A 19,977-nucleotide genomic window follows, 5' to 3' on the forward strand; every position below is an offset into this window, starting at 1 on the left:
ACGACTTAACTGGAAACGTTTTATTAAAACAAAAATGGCGAAATATACAAAAATACGTCACTCTTTTAGACTAATCTCATAATAACAAGCAAACAATTGTAACTTTAAAAAAAACACTTTCGCTCTACTTCTTCAAAAGCTGAGGACTATGCTGGAAAAAGCGCCTCCTAATAAAATATGCGGCAGCAAAAACTACTGCTAAGAAAACCAGACCACCAATAATTCCTGAAACAACAAAAAGTTTTACCGAAATAAAAAAGTTTGATTAACAAAATAATTTTCATCAAGCTAACCTGTTGATATTGCTCTAATACTTTTGAAACCTGGATACAACACCCTCAACTTATCACTAACTGCTTGTTGGTCGTCTATGGATTTAGCCAGAACTTGCACGTCATATTCAGTTCCCTCCAGTAAATTTTTAACTAAAAAAAGTTGTATTGATTACAATATAGAATTTTACTGAAATACTCACTCAAATAATGAGGCTCTCTAGTTTCAGCGGATCCGAACATATATTCATCATTGGAAGGATTCCACCTGCAAAAAATAATGATAATATCTAAATATATGATTATGTTTGCCTCTTGGTCTTCTTTGTTTTATATAGTTCAATTTGGTATAACAAAGTAGAAAAGCTGATGTTTAGTTGCACTAAAATAGAATAAAATTGCGTATTATACCTGACAATGTAAGTTTTAAACAATTGCATTCCGAATTCAGGAGGTTCCCAGGTAACGAGCAGACCATCATCGAGAGGTTTGGCGGCCACATTTCGAGGATAACCAATGGGTGCAGGTCCTGTAAACAAATTTAAAAAATAAACGATAATAATACACGTCAAAATAACAGTTTTATTAAGCTGGTTTATATTTACCAGTGTATAAGTTGGTTTCTTGTGGTTCCTCACTGTGAGTCCAGATTCTTAGTGACTTACTGAAAGGACCATCTCCATTGTCATCCTTACACAAAACCATAAACTCGTACTCGGTACCTACAATTAAGCATATAATTACAGTGATAAAAAAATGGTTCATATTTCTACAAATTACCGGGATCCAAATTCGTTATGGTAGCCTCAAAACTCTTTGAGGTGGTTGGTACCTTGTAGGTACGCCATTCGGTACTTTCAATCTTTTTATACCACACGCTGAACTCAACATTAATTTGCCTTCTAGATGCCCATTTCAGGTGAACCGATCTAGCTGATGATACTGCTGATAGGTTGTATGGAGCACCAGATGGAATATTCTCTACAAAGTGCTTGTTATACAAGCTTAAACTAAGGTAGAAACTTATTACCAACTAAAAGTTCAGTTTCTGCTGAAACAGTAGCTGCTTTATTGGTAGCTGAACACTGGTAAACACCCCGGTCTTCTTCTTGAATGTCGTTTATAGTTAGATTTCCATCGTTTATGGAATACCGTCCCATCGGTAAGGAGGAACCTTTCTGTAAAACATTTCCTGTTAAGTAACACTGTATTACTGCGGTAATTTGGATTAACCTTATTCCACAGAATTATAGGTCTATGGGCGCTGTCACCATCCAAAGCATCACAGGGTATTTCAATACTTTCTCCCAGTTTCCTCAGATATAGGTTGTGAGGTGTGACAGTGAACATAGGAGCTTTTTGGACTATAACGTGCACTCCTGGGGATGATCCCTGTGTACCTGAATTAAAGATTTAACATTTATTTGAATAATCAGAATTGGTTTACTCACCTAAATCATTATAAGGGGTGCAAGTGTAAGTTCCCGTGTGAGTTTCCTCTACTTTGCTGAAGTATAAACTGCCGTTTCTTCGGTAGAACACTCCTTGAACGTTGTAAGGGTCAAAGAGGAATCCATCTTTTTCCCAACGCAAGTTTGTTAGTGCTGGGTTGGCTCTGTATAATAAAAGTATGTAACAAATAACTTTTTTTAAATAAAACACACCTGTAGTGACAGTCGAGCATCGCTGGTCTTCCGTAAGGAAAGTGCAACTCAGGTGGAGCAAAAATTACTTTAGCCTTGTCTAAAATGTCCCCAACACTACAATATGTAAAATTTGTTCACTGGACAACTATACATACATTGAACATTTAAAAAGGCTTTGGCCCTCTGCACGTCACCCACAGTGTTGCTGGCTTCGCATTCGTATTCCCCATAGTCACCCATATCGGTAGGACTGATCACCAGAGTTCCATCTTTTTCTACCTAAAGTAAATTAATGTAAAGCAAACAACCAATGTACTGGAATTAAAGTGAAGCTCACCCATGATCTTTGTGATAAATCTTGATATTCGTTAAGGGGAATTCCTTCTTTAAGCCATCGCAACCTTATTAAAGTTTCGTCTTTCACCATGCAAACAAACTTTACCTCTTCTCCTTCTTGAACTGTTTGATTTATAGGAGGTATTGCCAGTAGATTTCCTCCTACAAAAGTGCATAGTTGTTGTTGATGAAATAGTTCATTATTAATATAGTTAGGTTCGTCTCGTAAATAAGTCAAATTTTTGACTAAACTACTGAACTACTCAAGAACTAAAGAACAGTATGTCTTAAAGCAGCGAAATAAAAGGAAATTTTTTTATATAATAATAAGACAAGATAAAAATTTTCTTTATATATTCTCTAATACTGACCACTGACTGTCAAATGAAACCAAGTTCCGTTGTTCCGATAGGGTGGAGTTCTTGTGGGAAACATCACCTTGCATTCGTACCATCCAGCATCCGATTCCCTAATCGATGTTAAATTAATGGAAGCTTTACCATAATGCTGGTAAGGTCTGAACATTGGCGAGCTGTAGGACGTATCCGACACGTTCTTGTTAAGCAAATGGATACGTCCCACGTATTCATCCGCTTCCGAAGTGCGTCCATCGTACCAGGAGAAGATAGTCTTTTCCTGTATTTAAAATGTTTCTTACAAAATTTGAGGAATTCAATGACCAGTCAGTATACAATTTGAAGTCATAAAGACACTGAAACCATTTTAATTCCTAGGTCAAATACACAAACAATTAACAGATCCATTATTACATTTTTGATGATAAATTCATTGTATTACGTAATTGGCTGATGTCAACAATACTTATTGTCCTCGGCCAATCAAGCTTTAAATTGAATTTTACATGGTTTTCAAAGAATAGAATATGTTACATTAGTCTTATTTCTACTGGAGCAAAAATATTGCTCATCATGCACCAATGAATAAATCAAGATCAACACGCATATATGATATTCGTTGAAACTTTAGACGATATATGGTCTCTGGTAACATTTACTTAAAGAACATTATATTTTTTCTAATATTCGTTAGCCACAAAAAAATATATCGGATTCATTAAAACCACTCTAAACAACATTTTGACAACAATTTGATATTCTACCACAATTAATAAAAATTACTTACCCCTCTTTTCCAGTATAATCGATAAGGGATGGGATATCGTTGAGGAAAATCGATCTCACAGTCAAACACGATATGATCACCAACCGCGGCCGTCAAATATCGAGGATAATTCTCCTCTTCCTCAAAGTAGCCCCGTGTAGTACCCGAAAATACGACTACCAACAAAAAGAAGCCAAATACTGATTCGAGTGCCTTCTGAAATCGCATTTCGTTCTCTGCGCGTTTAAAACCCGAAAGGTTTGATCATTGAATTGAATTATGTACGACTGATGCGCGCAACAAATCAAGCGGATTAGGTTCTGTTAAGGTAGCCGGTAGTTGCGGGTGTTGCGTTTATACAATACTCAACTGAAAATGTCTAGTAGTTAATGTGTATATTAAGAAAACTGTGTGTTAACTCTCCCAATGGCCTAGTCATATTAGATTATTATGTCTGGAAAAGAGAGATTTTACTGGTGTAAATGGATTTTCTGGATAAATTTGGGTCCTAATACAAAAATGATCATTTTTGAGAATATGCCTATTCTGAAGAATCAGCAATTTTAATCGGAAAATTTTATCTACTCATTTTCGTACTTTTCCTTCTCTTCTTTCAGTTATTCTTTTAATATGGTAGATTACACTTTTTGCTGGGAAAGTTTTCGATTTCCGTCATTTGTCAAGTGGCAATTATCACTTTAGCAAGTCTGTAAACTAGTAAAACTAGTGTATTTATATCCTGTTCTATCAAATATGCCATTGAAACAATGGATCAGGTCAATACACCACTTTTGCAATAAAATATTAAATGCACCAAATACAAAATTAATTAATCAGAAAATAGATGCAATTGCAATATTATCCTCCGGACTCTGATTTTCCGAAATATGAAAGTTTCCAATTTTGCCCATCCCTAGCAAAAACATATTCAGCCGACATTTCGCGTTTTTCCTTCTTTTTTCTTGTCGCTTCATTAATTCTTATTTTTTTAATATACCTATGTAGTAGGATACTACAGTCAGCTACAGTAGAATTTTTGGAGCAAAAAATATTTTTCCTGATTTTCCCATTTCTTCTATTTCTCCTCTCTCTTTTCAATTCTTCTTGTTTTAATCTAGTTGAATATAATGTTACTCGCGAAACCTATAACTACTATATTTGGTGCCTTTTCTTCTTCAAGGCAATTAGTTTTTTTGTAATCTGGTTTCCCTAGTCGTCGTGTGTTTTTTTATACCTGGAAGAGGGAAACATACACATATAATTTGGCGCAAAAATTATATTCTCTGAATTTAGCGTCTTTTTTATCTTTTTTCCTTCTTTCATTTCAATTCTTCACTTAATACGACAAAATACAGTTTTTGGCACGAAAATTATATCCACTAATCTTGGCGCCTTTCTTCCTCTTTTCTTCTTTCCTTATATTCCCTCTCTGTTCATTTGTATAATACAATAGTAAAATAAAAAATTTTCGAGCAAAAAATCTCCCACTTTGGTGTCTTTGCTTTTTTTCCTTTCTGTCTTCAGTTCTCTCTTCTTCTTTTAATTTAGTCAAATATATTTTTGCTGCCAAAAACTATTATCATTAATTTTGGCGCTTATCTATATCTTGTTCAAATATAACTTTGAACAAGGAATTTTCAGACATTGTTTTCCATAATTTGTGGTTTTGAAATACTGATTTACTTTTTATGGTAAAAGAAAACATTTATGAGAGAACAAGTTGTTTTTTTTACTTTTAACTGTTCAACTGAAATTCAAATAAGACACTCTTCTACTTATCAATGTTATAGATAAAAGTCATCGGTAGAGCAGTGTATCCGCGTCCTAGACAAAATAGCAAAATTTAAATTGTCTTGTCAATTGAGTTAATTAGTCACCTATTTAGGCAGGGCTTGGATGACATTTACCCGAATTAGAAAACCTTCAGGAAATTAAGCGCATGTTAATCGAGATTTAAACAGCACGGTAAAGGTTGTGCGCGTAAGCATAAAGTTTATATTCATCTTCCTGTGCAGTATCAAATTTTCGATTTTGTAGGTGGATAAGATCTAACTAGTTAATTAGGCGTATTCAAATGAACCTCCACAGATATGAGTAACCGTAATAATTCGGTCTAATAAATATGATAAATTATTATAGGAAGTGGGCGCCGGTTAACAATAATGGTTTTCCAGTTGGTGTAAATAACTGAAATTTTGTTTCTGTAACTACAGTGCTTAGGCACAATCGGGATTTCAACTATATAAAGATGCAATTTTCAATTGTGTTGCACGCTCCAAATGACATAATAATGAATATTGTTTGGTGACTTGGTCGGAATCTAATTGAGATAAACAGTCTTTGCAAATGCGGTGGGAGGACACAGTTTAAACTTATATCATCTAGCTTGGGCCCCATCAATTGATAAATTGAGGCTGGCATCCGCCAGCGCTTTTTTCGAAATAGTTACTTAAAAGGTAAATCTCCCTATGTACTTGACCATTTCTAAACAAAACAGTACCATATGGATCCTCTTTTCTAACGAGAAAATGAACAACAATTCTTTCACAATGAACCTGAATTACCATTTCTTCTAGTTTTGTTACAGACGATGCAATATTCAAAACGTACCCAATGCCGTCTAATTCACTGTTTAGGACTTAACAAACTTGAATTACTAGATATTTTCTAAAAACACAAGACATAAACAAAGGTTTCGGCGATAAAATAAAACAACTAAGTTATGAGATCGCAACTTTATTTTGTAAATTTTATTCAAGTGTAGATGCGTTTTTACAGCGATAGTTACATAGTAACAACTGAATATCACTCCTCTGGGTTCACGTAGCGCACCAAACTAGATTGGTATAATAAACAAATTGTATTTTGGATTTCATCTGTTTGTATATTTTCTACTTTACAATCATTAAGATAGAAGACAATTCCGTGTTTGTTTGGTCTGATACGTGACGTGAAAGCAGTTTAACCGTTAAAAAAAAAACCAACCTAAATAAATGTTCTAGCAAGTGCATCGTGAAAATGATATAAGTTTAGCTGGTAAAGTCATCCAGTAAATAATTTGAATTAACATTTTTGGTTAATTGGGTATAAACTGGATGGATCTACCGGGCTGCTCAACAATGTACATGTTTTTGATCATTCGTCTTTACAAATAGAACGGAGTTGTAGGGGATTTGAGACTGTCTAAAAAATTACTTGACTGATAGTTAATAATTTTGTAAACTAGACTAAATCGGTCTCAGTAATTTTTGAATAGTCTCTCGGAACATAAATGCTTAAAAACTAAGTTAAATTAAAATTTTTGAAATAAATAAAAAGTTGTACTCTGGTCAGATCTTAACTTTAAAATCAGTTCAAAATAACGTAGTAAATAATTTATTTAACGAACAATAATAAATAATTATCATAATTTAATAGGGTTGCCCCTATCTAAATTAGCAGCCTTTTCTAAATTCGAACAAAATTAAGTGTAAATATTCCTTCATGGGCTTTATCCTTTACGGGCAAGACAAGCAGCATATATTAGCTTTAATAATAAATCTTTTAAAAATCACATACGGCTATGTACACATTTGTGCCGGCGAAGTAGTACAATAGAGAATTTATTTATTGCACAATTTTCTTAGTAATCAGGATAAAGCTCACTTTGCTCCGTAAACAAATGAAAATAACGTACATTTACTTTAGTCTACTTTTATATTGACTTTAATGGTATTTATCGTACAACCAGTCCTCACATGGCATTGTTAGTTCGAAAAATTAAAGCTACTTACTTTTTAGATTTATTACTTATTACAAATTAGCTTTAGTTTAAAACATTACGATATCGTAAAAATAACTTCAAGAAGATAATGGTGGAGGAGGAGGCTCGAGTTCGGTTCGATTGACTGACTATGGACAATCATAAACAAGCATAGATAGAAAAAACAAAACATAAAAACCAGATCCGAACTAGCCCCTTTTGGTTCGATTTAAGAAAAAACGCGTGTTAAAATTGCATCATTCATATAAACTTTATTTCCTAACAACTAGTATTACAATATCGCAACAGCCTCTTGTGAATGTTGGTCGCGGTCCATAGTTGGACCGCTCTAAAGCGTTTAGATTATTAGTTTTTTGAAGAACCGGTAACCGCGTTTTGAGGCGGCCCTATTTTCGGCACCACCATGTATATTGCGGCGTCATTCCGGCCCTTCGTTCGATCACAAAATTCTATTGTATGGTGTTGTAAATGTATATTGCTCTCGATTGGAATCGGAACCATTTTGTTAACATTTCTTTCAGTTGTGAGTGTGTAAGCTTAATTTGTTAGTTTCTTATAAACTTTAGCCAAGGTTTCGGAAAATATGTTCTGAACAAGGGGTTTCCTGTATTTGATATAGGTCACTGTTTTAATGACAGTAAAACAGACAGAGAACATATAGGTGAGCAAAAATATATTTCAAGATTGTGTTGTTAACAGAATCGATCCGTTTTCGAAACCCCGAGAGCGAATTGAGCTTCAATCGTATTAACCGCTACAACATAAACGTACGTCTCTAATTTACAAAAAGGTTTATCGTGTTTCAAAGACTTAACCCTATATTACCAATTGTTACCCTAAAAAGTCAACTTGGTTCCGTGTTGAATATTTAGAACATTATTTTCGTTTCCGAAGTAAGTTAGATATCACACTGAATTGAATGAAAATAACAAACATATATCGTCTCTGGTTGCTTGGTTGAGGGCTCTATTATTCGCACTTTCTGCATTTCGTTCGTATTTTCGTACTTATTGCGTTTAGTGCTACTGACCATCCAACGACTTACCATAGAATACTCTAGCAGAATAGATGTCAGCATGCACTCTCCAATTCCTGTCCGCGTCTTCTGCTAGCTTGCCTTTTTCGAAACTCGTTGAATTCCTCCTTCATAGCTTGCACCCGGGCGTCAATGTTATCATATCGGCTTCGTAGAGGAAAATTTTTCCTCTGTAAAGGTCCAGCACCTGCGTCTACCATATCGATGTCCCTAGATCCGGTGGGGGTAGACGGAGTTGGGGTGGGAGTGCTCGGATCGAATTCGTAGTGTCCGTCTACACTCCCCACGTCAACTGCCTTGTGCAACAGATGATCTGACGCTGTAGGGCTGCTTGAAGCCAACTCCAGCCAATGCCGCATCAACGGTGGAGGAGGCGGCAATAGCGGTGGTGGAGGAGGTGGTCGGTAAGGTGGTAATCTCCAGTCCATAAACATGCTACCACTGTGCGAACTTTGGTTTTGTTGGGATGATGTGTTCTTGCTTCCGAAACCACTCGAACTGGACCTGCTCTCTGGAGATCGATCAAGGTGATCCAATTCGGGGGCGCTGCGGGCTAACCGGGCATGTCTTGGCATTAAAAGTCGTCCAGAACGCGGTCGTATCACTACCGGACGTGGACTATCTAGTAACGGTTGTACCGGAACAAACCCTTGGTGCTCTTCATGGATGGCTCGTAACGGAGGTAACTCTTGCGAATACCGCTCGTGCATCGTGCGTAACTGAAGAAACCCGGGAGGAGTTGGATACGACCGTTCCCCGGAACTAGGATAACGCACTGAACTAAGATCGCTAAAGTACATAGGCGTCCACGGGGACAACAACAGTCCGCTAGAATTTGTCGGAGAACTGCTTTGGAACTTATGCGGCGTATAAAAAGTCGGCACGAACTGCAGCCCGGGGTGCATTCGATGCGGATTTTCGATTATATACGCGGGAGGGACCGCCGATTGACCCGAAGCATCCGTTCTCAAGCTCAATTGACTGGGGTAGCCCACCAGGGGACGTCTCCAAGAAGCGCGGTTTACGATACCACGCCTGCTGGGCAAGAAACCTCCATCATCACTACTAGATGCGTTTGAGGGAGTGCTTGGTCGCAAGTCATGCGCATTAACTAAGATAAATCTGCCATCCGCTGCCCTGGATATCCGTCCTAGAGACTTGGAAGGTGGTCCAGTCTGCGCATAGTTCGGGTGCCAGGTAAGACTGGACAGGCTTCCAGATCTGCAACGGTCCTTAGGCCAGATCCAGTTCAGGACGAAGGCTACGATGCTTAGACCTGGTACTCTGCCTTTTCTAAGTCTAAAGGGGCCGTGATATAATGATTAGCGTCTACTTTGAACTAGTGTGAAGCCCCCAATTGTCAAAAACGTCAACGGAAGGCTTCGTGTTGGAGGTATTTAGTGATTCGTGCAGCATGCAAATTCTACTCATAACTAATGGGATATGGCTGCAATCTACATCATGAAACAGATACGAGGAAAAGCTGACGTGAAAAACATCGCAATAATGCTGAGATCATGTCGAGGTCCCAGTTGGTAATAGTTCACTTCTAAACGTCCTTTCGTCTAGTTTAAGGATTTTATTGATGACTCTAGCTTTATCAAAAGTGATAGAAAACTCTATGCCTACTCGAGTTACTGCGAAATTTTACTTAAAAGGAAAATGAAGGGATTCAGTTAGGTTATACCTGTAGTTAAGGTAGGAGAGGTTTCTCTTTTAGCAAATATGTAAAGGAGAGTACTCACCAAAGAAGCAAGCAAGAGGAAACATTTAATTTTGTTCGTGCTTGTGTTCGCCTTTGCTAGCTTTTTTGAAGAATACAAGTCCCTATAATGATTCAATAAGTAGAAACCGCATGATTAAAAGTATATTTACCATAAAAATGGAATTTCAAAAGAGATAAATTACATAGTTTGTCATAGTTCTTCAGTTTACAATTCTTGAGTTAAGTTATTTTATAAAAAGTGGTTATATCCTCAAAGACTAATGAATAAATAAGGAATAACTAGGAGTGTGTTTCAAAAATATTAAATAACTGTCCAACAAAAATGTAACAGGCTTTTTTTAAAAAGAGATGGCTTCTCTTATTCTTTATTAATCTTTACTGCCTGATTACATGCTCTTTTCTACTCTCTCCATATTGCATGTTGATCTTGAAGAGATGTTTCTTACATAACAAATAATGTAAGAAGCAGAGGTCAGTATTTCCGAAAAAAGATTTTTGAAAAAATCCCTTGAAGTTACGTTATAAGCTACTTATCATCCACAGCCCGAAACCATAAATATATTTTGCTGGCTTTTTTTGTAAAAATGATTTTACTACTCTTAGCAAATCACCATTATCCAAGTATCCTATCTGTAACCCGCAAAGCTCGAGCCAGCAGAAAATGAGTTTTCCGTTAAAAGTATATTGTGAGTTAGTGATCTTTTTAAAAGGTTTAAGTTTTCAAAGACATTTCAAGAATCTTTTCACTGGAGAATCTATCATTACAAGTAAGGATGGAGGAAACAACAGAGGTGGAAGATAAGGAAAATGGGGGTGACAAACGACGGATTTACCATTATAATAAAACACGAGCGCCAGCAACAGTAGCAGCAGCATCATCAATAAAAAACGAGTGCAAGATTCAAATAGAAATAGAGCTAATACATGTGCTTGAGTGTTGTTGAGTGCTCTCAATGGCGGCCGGGTTGCAATCCTTCACCTGATTTCCTCCTGGGCGGTCCAGACGGGGGGCGGCAAGAATCACACGAGACCGATCAGAAACTGATGACGGTTGATGCAAACATAACACGCGTTTAGTTAGAGTCAGGCAGGTGATAACAACGTGACAAAAATTACAGTACAGAAAGTGAGAGAAAAGTGAAAAAAGTTTATTTGAACAAATTAAATCGCATAGACAGGAAACGCTCCATTCTTATTTTGCAAGTACACTTTTTTTAAATATCCAATCTCAATGACTCTAGATAAGTTGTTCATATAAGTGGAACGTTAACTGCTACTATTGAAGATGCTGCCACGCCACAAAAGATGCACTTTTATGTTTGCGTAATGCTACATCTTCAACGTAACTGCGCTTATACAAAGGTATGTCCAAAACATTGGCAAACAATTCAAAGTATGATTTTGGAGATATTTTTCTGAAAAATTATCTTCAAACTCTGTGTGAATTCATCGTTAGATTGTCTATTAATACGTCTCTAAGAATCATCACAGTATAAATTATCTACCAATGTTTAGGAAACACTTTGTATAAGTAAAGTAAGAAGTATTAAAATATTTAAATGGAAAGACAACTAACCCAACGCGTATTACAAATAAAAATGACAGTAATGAGCTAATGCACAGAACACATTAAGTATAGAGACCCTAGGGTCTCTCTATTACATTCCGGGAACAAATGAAGCACACCAAAGTCACCAAATATAGAGAATATAACAGCGTTGTTCCTTTTAATTACAAACTATATTCGGTGACTCTACAGATTCCCTAAAGAATCTCGTTATGGTTTGCGATAACACTGCAGCGAGAGTGAAATAACCGAATCCGCCACCGTCTGCGGTAGGAACGGAGCGTTATCGCACGCATCAACGAGCTCTATAAAAGTAAAGCTTACGGTTCGTGTCAACGCTTGTCCCGGGAATTATAAACACGCTCTCGTAATCACGGTAGGTCTCGGACTCAACCGTCCTATAACCAAAAATTTTTTATATGGCTCATTTCTGATCGCATTTCAATCGGATAATATGCGATTGAAATACTTTGGCCCTGTCCACTAATCGCGTATTAATGTAGGAAATTAGTATGCTCTTAGACTAACAAGAAGCATTCACCAAAGTTGTGTTTAGTAAAAAATTATTTAACTATTTTTGTTAGTCTAGGAGTTATCTACAAATACATTTAATAACCCACCTAATACCTGAATAATGTACGAGTTATGATTTAGTAGTATGACTAGCAGAGTTATGTGTCCATGTTAGCTGTTTGTAGTTATGAGATGAATAAAACTTCCGGGTTTATCCGCAAGTTTCATAGTTTTTTTTTTAAGGTAAGTAGACATGCTGGAATGTGACTTACTTTTTCAAAGGCACTTGACTTTCGGGGGCACCGCCTCCGTTTCGGGCATCGGATATTCTACAGGCTACCATGTTGTATGCTGTAAATTGGTACAAATTAGTTTCTCGTAGCAGTAATAAATTAACTAGGGTGAATGCAGAAATGGAGTAAATAACGTGTGTTTCATTTAAGATCAAATTAATCTTAAAAGAGTAGTTTTTGCCTTTTTTTATTGCATTACGACTAAATCGTCAACAAATTCAAGCAGCTTATCCACAAGAATGTTCTGAGCTAAGGGAGACAGAACTCCCTTTCGTACATCTAGCCATTATATCCCTGCTGCAGAGATTGAGCTTATCAACAATCCTCTGCTTCTAAATTAAACGATGTAAATAATGTAATAATAGAAAAATATTAATAAAGTACCTATAGCAAAAAGTGAATACAGTAACTACATACCAAGATAGTCTTTATCTTAATTGAGACACACGTTCATAAAGCTAATACTTCAATGAATGACGACAAATTTGTAAAAAAATAAGCTATTTAATATATCTGTCCAAAAAACACATTTATGTAATTGAAAAAGTTTTTACATTTTCTAAATGTAATGGAAATCCAAACTGATTTGTCTTTTGTTAGCAGGTTTCCGTAACAAATTTGTTTCAGCAAAACGCTTGTAAAACAAATTTGGTTGAAAAATAACAAGTTTACAAATTCAATTTGTTAAATTGTTGCACAGGAATTTTAACCAATTTCATCATTGTCAGGAACTTTGCAAACTGTATTAGAACAAATTTAAGATGCTCGTAAATATGGGAAATGATGTTTGAGTGTGCATAGTGCCACATGATTAATGCGAAAAAGTGTAATCTGATCGCAAAGTGGACTTTTCAAAAAGTAAAAAGCTAATAAGTTGCGGTGGTTTAGCTTTACCTATATAATACATACATTTTAGTGAGCGCTTATGGTACGAAAAGAAACAGAAAATCACGTTAGTTCTTTTTTTGTTACGGCTTTTCCTTCGCAGTTTAATAATTTATATCAAATCCACTCACAACATGTAAACAAGTCATACGCAAAATGGCTTACCTTTTTCTTGTTTCCGCCGTTTCCTTTTATTGCATATTTTAACTGCGCACACCGACAGAATAATGGCAACAATAAAGAACAGAATGCCACCCACTACACCGGCCGTAATGGCCTGCAAAAAAATAATGTTAGCTTTTTAGAAATATGAGTAAAGGGTATTACGAACCTTATGTTTAACACGAGCGGGCACTGGAAACTTTACCTCCTCACTCCCCTCGTAACTTTGGGTCCCGTGGGCGAAAATCCGGAAATAGTATGTTCGACCACCAACCAGATTTTTTACTAGAAAAAAAGGCATGAAAATTATTTACTGTTTTTTTTTTGTAATGTTGAAGTTTTATTGTAATATAGGATCATTGCTTTAACTAATCGGTTTTAGTAAAAAAACACGTTATTAAGATTTAAATTCTTGATAACTCTACAGGACACTTTTCTGCCCTGTGCAGGAAGAAAAATTGATTTAGTAATAGGTTTTCTTGGGCAAATTTACTAAACAAAGACTATTTTCAAATCTAGTCAAGTCGCTAAAGTTATGAAAAAATTCTTAAAAATAATGAATATATCTTACCTAAATAATGTGAGTCAGCAGGCCTAATCTGTGCTTTGTTCAATGTCTTCCAAGGCCCGTCAGTCCTATACTTGATGACGTAGTAGAGAATGTCAACAGTCTTTTCAAGGGGTGGCATCCATGTAATTAGAAAACCACTATCAACTTCCGTCACCGTTAAGTTGCGAGGTGAACCAGGTTTTGGACCTACATTCCAAAAAAAAAACTTGAATAATCAAAACCCAAACAATTGGATAGTCAAAAACCAATAAATTACATGCAGCACTAATTCGACCCCATGCAGCAACAATATTATGAAGTCTTACCCAAATTTTCGTTATTTGGGTTCGAGTTTTGGGGTGACGGGGTATTTTGGACGGGCGGCAATCCCACGTCTTTTCGAGCGAGCGGGAAAATTCAATCTTCAAATTTACCTCCAAGCAAATAGACCAAAAACTTACCTAAAGTGCGTATAGTGAATATTTCGCTCATCATGCCGTCCCCCAGGTCATTTTTGCTTTGAACTTTGAATTCGTACGTAGTACCAGGAGCTAAACGATTGATGGTCATTTGTGTGTTGGCTGGAGGTGTTACAGGAATTGTAGCCCACTCAGCGGTACCAGCTTCTCGATACCAAAGCGTGTAATCTTGGGTAAATTCACGACCTCCACTAAAACCTGATTTAAACCATTTAGAGATGCTGATTTATTCATATGCAAAAATAGTAGTAGTGTTTGATTTGTTTCATCCAAATCTCAGAAGAATAAGCAGTACCTATTTAAGGTAGTAATACAGAACACATTCACATTATATTAATTTTTGACTTGGTTAGCAATCTTAAACAAACTCCATTCTCAAAGGATAAACATCTGTCAAAAAACTTACCAGGTAACCAATTGAGAGTTATACTAAACTCGGTGGCCGTACCAGTCAAATTATATGGGGCGTGAGGTTTAGTACCTTCTACCACTAGCTGGGTGGATACCACAATGGTAGCCACCTCATTAGTGGCCACACATTGGTAGAATCCAAAGTCAGATCGACGTAAGCTTTCTATTGTGATGTTGCCTCCCACAATTTTCACTCGGTTTTTTGGAAGTGGCGATCCTGAAATAGAATAAATATTACAGGTAAGTTTTTAATTTTTGTTGAAATTTTTGAGCAAAAAAAGTTCTAAACTGTGTTCTTGAAATGAAATTGTGAATTTGCGTTTGCTTCTCTAGGGTGAAAAGTTCCCTAAGATCAAAACGTTTGAAAAGGAACCAAAAATTAACCTTTTTCCATAGTAATATTGTATTGCACAAGTCTTTTTTGAAAGACATCTTTTTTTTCATTTTAACCTCACAAAAAGTGTTTGTAATAGTTTCCATATTACTAGATAAAACCACTAACAGTAAAATTTGTATCTCCTTCACATTTAATAAACATAAATTGCAAATACCATTCCATTTTCGACTTTTTCGGCTTCACTGTTATATTCGTTATAATACACCTAATCTAAAATTTTTATAGATTATGATAGTACTTGAACCAAATTGTATCCTGTAAAGCTATGTAAAGTTGGGCCCTGCAATCACACCTCTAAAGCAAAACATAACTAATTCAAAACTACCGTTACTACTAATAAAGTTCAAGTTTCATGTCCCTGTTTTATTTCCACTTCGTGTTAAACTTGGGCGTCCGTATAGACGGAAACTAATTCGTACAGACGTAAACTCGAGTTTTAATTATACTCGTAACGCGCACAAACGACAAGTTTGGAGCAAAGTTTGCCTCTCGAACTCCCCATACACACGGGCTTTACCTATTTCTAATCTGTTTGAATCGCGGCGGTGCATCTGATTGCATATTTATAAGGGTTGTTGCTTTATTGGACTGCATCTTGCCGGCTAATTAAAACATTCAAACCATATTATCATATACAAAAAGTTGGATGGTCCAAATCATACTATTTCGAAATCTGCCTCACTGATTACTTGAAATTGTAGATTCATGTTTAGATATGTCATAGATCGCTGCTGATTAAAAAAAAAAATTGAGTTAACTTTGTAACTAAGAGAAGAAGGAAGAGGAGACAAAAGTAAAAGAACACCAAACATTTTTACCATTTTGTTAGTTTTTGAGCCAAGCTCATTCAAATCAACCTTTTCTAATACAAAATGGTTGTTGTATTGTATTCGTGAAACATACACTAGGAGAAACACATTTTTTTCTGTACTGTTCTAACTATACTCATACCATCCCGTCGTTGCCATTGTATTATGGGTTTCTTCGTGTCTTCAGCTCCAATAGCTTCACAATGCATTTCTACTGTTTCTCCAACTTTTTTCTGATACATCTGTTCTGGTTGCACAGTAAAGACTGGCGGTTTCTTCACTAAAACTTCCATTTGTCCAGAACTGCCCTTGGTTCCATGGGCGTTGTAAGGTGTACACGTATACTGTCCCTGTATGCATCAATATAAATATTACTCACAAAGCTGAATTTGTGGGATATAATTTACCTGGTGATTTTCGTTAACCCTAGTGAACATCAAAGAGCCGTTATTCATGACAACGACATCTTTGAGTTGATATGGTTCTAGCACTCGTTTGTCTTTCGTCCACGTGACGTACTGCATGGGTGGATTTGCCTTGATGTAGCACTGAATGACACCAGCTAGTCGAAACGGTAAATACTGAACCGTGGGAGTGAATGTTACTCGAGCTGGAACTGTAATTGTGGTTGGCTTAAGAATTTGGTTCAAATTGTCGCATATTTACTCTACTTACATTCGACATCTAGATAGGCCGAGGCACTCTGTGGTTCTCCAATGCCGTTGCTGACTTCACACAGGTACTGACCGGAATCTTCAGGGATTATCGGGTTGATAACCAAAGAACCATCCTTTCGGACAGACACTCTGGTCTCCAGGGCAGCCACTTCTTTAACGGGCGCCCCTTCACGAAACCACTTGACGGTGACATTACCCGGTTGAGCTTTAGCTTCGCATTTAAATTGTACTTTCTCGCCCTCTTGGGCTGTCTTGTTTGTTGGAGGAACCATGATGATGGCTCCACCAGCTATGATTACTCGAGCTGTGTGCGATATTTGACCTTCTCCGTTACGCGCTATGCATGTGTAGTCACCGATGTCTTCGTGCCGAATATTGGATATGCGCAGTTCGGTACCGTCGTTGAATATCCCTAAAAATGTTATATGATAATATTACAAAGATAGAAAACAGGTTTTATGACCAGTTACCTAAAGTAGATGACAAATCCACAGGACTGGCGTCTTTGTACCACAGTATTTCCGGAGTGGGCGTGCCCTCCGCCTGACAATTGAGAATGATCGCGTCCCCCAGGTTCACGTAGACAACATCCTCTGGAGTGACAACAAATCTGGGGGGCGCGTGCACGTCCAAATGGAACCACGTCCCGTTCTTGTGTTGGTTCGGGGAACGGTTGAGGAATACCACTTTACATTCGTACCTGAAGCAGCAGACATTGAACCAAAGACTACATGAGAAAGATGACCAAATTTACCATCCTTGATCGGATTCTTTAATATTGGTGAGATTAAGGGAGGCGGCGCCGTAGTTTGAGTCGGGATTGACGCGCGATACCCGCCCCTCGTACCCCTCGCCGCTGTGGGTTGGATAGCTTTCGTACCAAATGTAAATCGGAATGTCCTGTCCCTTTAAAAAGTACTCAATCAAGGTACGGCTCTTCTAGGTGAAAAGAAAACAATGAAAAACGACTTTAATTCACGACGTTGCATTAAGTCCTGGGTCAGTAGATGCAGTTTGCTTATTACTTCCACTCTCGGTATGTTGATCGATTATTAAAGTGACGGTGGAGGTGCAAATAGTTAAGTTTCTAGAGATCATCACAACTCTAATGCTGACTTTTACAATATGTATCAACAGATGAGTTATTATTATAGGTTGTACATCATTTCTAAACCAATTTAATTTTTAGAGAAGCCAAACCGATATTGTACTTTAGATAGCTAATTGATCTCCCAAATCATTGATTATCCTTTTTATATTACCCCAACAACTATCAACAAATCTCATACCAAAATCCTTTTGAAAACTTTCGTATTGTTACAGGTCAAAATAAGCCCGTTTTCCATATCAGAATTAAACATTTGCCAATTCAGTGTGGGTTGAGGTGGGTTTATTCTAATTTAGACCTGTCGTGAAAAATTTAGTGTTTTAATTTTTCCTAAAAGCCCAGTAAATAACTTATCATCCTAAGAAAGACACTTTACTTGTACAAAAACACTATTTTAACCATCATTCCCCACTTTTGCTTAGGAAAAAAATGATACTTTCATATCAACCATCTTTAATTTTCAGATTTAAATTTACTGTCGATCTTTTAAAGGAAAGTCTCCCTTGAAATGCCACATTATTTCGGTCGCCTTCAAGATAAAGGAACTAGCACGTAACTTTCAGACGTGTTAATGCCACAATTTGATGGCAGTTGTAAGACATCTTTAACTGTAAATTTGGAGCGGAATCCAATGGAGGAGATCAAAACTGTTACGTCAGCTGGCAAACTAACTTATGACGTAACAAATCAAAACTTGCTCCGTTTAAAGAGGATATGTTCAACGACTAGAGATAAGGGAAAATTGTGTGAAAATTTTGCTGACGATCGGCGAAAACGTTTTAACAGACATTTTACGGTCACGTTTTACCACCACGGGTTTTTAAGTGTAGGTTAATTAAAAGAAGTTGTTAGTATTAGCTACGTTAAAAGGCTTTCCAGTATTAATTAGTAAGAGCATAATCGAAAAGAAAGGTGGAGTTCGAGTAGGAGGTTTTTACTGGAAAGACTACTCGATCTACATTACACCTTTCACCGCTTCAATAACAATCAATCACATCCCGAAAGCTTTAAATAACACTGCCAGGCCAATGCAATTAACGACCGCCCATTGGAAAAGTAGCTGGAAAATTCGAATTACTAATAAATTAAATCGGATTAAAGTCGTTTCGTCATCGGAACTATGCGATAACTATGGAAGCATGATGAACGCAAGCCCAAAGCATCGAACCGTAAAACAATAGCATGCACTGACAATGCCCTATTTGCATACCGTCTAAACGCCAAAGCTACAAGTATTCGGATTTCCCGACGCCATCACTACATACTCGGAAAAGCTTTGCGTATAGAAATAACGCTTGACAGATCGATAACGCCGTTTGATCAGCTTCAAAGAACCGGTTCGGGAAGGATTGGTTTTGATGAGAAAGTTTCGCATTGTTGCTTTGAAGCTGTTCATAACTCGGGTGTATATGATAGCCGTGTTGATAATATTACTTCTGTGTACAGTACATCGTTTTTTCACAGTAAACATGGTAAACAGTAAACTAATATGCACGAAAAAACGACTTATTAACTATCACTGGGTGTAATTTGTTTGTAAGCTGTAAAGCAAACATTTCAGTTCATGCAAACATGCCTCTACATACAAAACTAAAAGCCTAAATAGAGATAGAGAGAGACAGATATAAATGATGACAACTAATAACGTTTTCGGTGTTAAGAAAATCTGTTTATTAGTTATAGTGTTAGTAGTTGTGCTCTAGGACATTAGATGAATTGATTAATCTGTTTAGAATCACGCCTTTTGGACTTTGATACGTTACGTTTAAAGAAACGCGACCAGAAGGCGGGGATCTTTCTTCAACGAACACAATGAGTAGTAAACTAGATGTAAACAAAGACAAGAGAACATAATATAGTAATAATCGATCGATCTGCTCTCCATATCCCCGTAAAGTTTTCGGTCAATGACGAAATTGGCGGGGCACGTCCGTGGTTAGCACAATGACGGCACCCCAGCAACACTATGATGCCTCAAAATTTACACTATACGCCTTGGGGCCGGTATTGTACCCGCTTCGAAAGCACTTACTCCAATGTTAAGTGTCGTCCCAACACAAAACAATGAATAAACCATTAGTACATTTTATTCATCGTGTTTCCAGTCGGCTCGTTTAGTTTACGACGCTTCTTCGAACAAAAACACCTCTTAGCACGAATACATAAATTAAAATAAAGTGGCCGCGGACCTCCAGTTGTGGGTGCGGTTTTATCCATTTAAAGAT

General features: G+C 36.9%; 2 protein-coding genes across 6 annotated transcripts in view; both read right to left on the minus strand.

The window, feature by feature from the left end:
• Positions 1-5: 5 nt before the first annotated feature.
• On the minus strand, positions 6-3,720 carry bdl (borderless). The gene is made up of 14 exons (XM_081981155.1): positions 3,398-3,720; positions 2,626-2,890; positions 2,256-2,416; positions 2,074-2,197; positions 1,937-2,015; positions 1,724-1,887; positions 1,506-1,672; positions 1,303-1,450; positions 1,053-1,253; positions 878-994; positions 684-801; positions 476-540; positions 294-425; positions 6-225 (listed from the first exon to the last, which is right to left on the minus strand). Exons 1-14 carry the CDS (start codon positions 3,602-3,604, stop codon positions 125-127), a joined length of 2,049 nt encoding a protein of 682 aa, XP_081837281.1. The 5' UTR covers positions 3,605-3,720; the 3' UTR covers positions 6-124.
• A 2,376-nt stretch (positions 3,721-6,096) lies between these two features.
• The window catches only part of tutl (immunoglobulin superfamily member turtle), a 47,234-nt gene continuing 33,353 nt past the window's right edge, over positions 6,097-19,977 (minus strand). For 2 of the 5 annotated variants that reach the window (XM_081981139.1, XM_081981137.1), the window contains exons 5-17: positions 17,399-17,550; positions 17,115-17,344; positions 16,643-17,056; positions 16,375-16,583; positions 16,110-16,317; positions 14,757-14,978; positions 14,333-14,548; positions 14,198-14,266; positions 13,893-14,078; positions 13,491-13,606; positions 13,325-13,436; positions 12,254-12,332; positions 6,097-9,474 (exon numbers count right to left, since the gene is read on the minus strand). In XM_081981139.1, the coding sequence (XP_081837265.1) occupies positions 8,211-9,474; positions 12,254-12,332; positions 13,325-13,436; positions 13,491-13,606; positions 13,893-14,078; positions 14,198-14,266; positions 14,333-14,548; positions 14,757-14,978; positions 16,110-16,317; positions 16,375-16,583; positions 16,643-17,056; positions 17,115-17,344; positions 17,399-17,550 (3,477 nt within the window). In that variant the 3' untranslated portion in view covers positions 6,097-8,210. Of the gene's footprint in view, positions 9,475-12,253; positions 12,333-13,324; positions 13,437-13,490; positions 13,607-13,892; positions 14,079-14,197; positions 14,267-14,332; positions 14,549-14,756; positions 14,979-16,109; positions 16,318-16,374; positions 16,584-16,642; positions 17,057-17,114; positions 17,345-17,398; positions 17,584-19,977 lie in introns of all 5 variants that reach the window. The other 3 variants (XM_081981136.1, XM_081981138.1, XM_081981140.1) reach the window with 3 other exon arrangements.

Source organism: Ips typographus, linkage group LG6 (genome assembly GCF_016097725.1).
Source record: "Ips typographus isolate SLU linkage group LG6, UJ_Ityp_2.0, whole genome shotgun sequence".
NCBI lineage: Eukaryota > Metazoa > Arthropoda > Insecta > Coleoptera > Curculionidae > Ips > Ips typographus.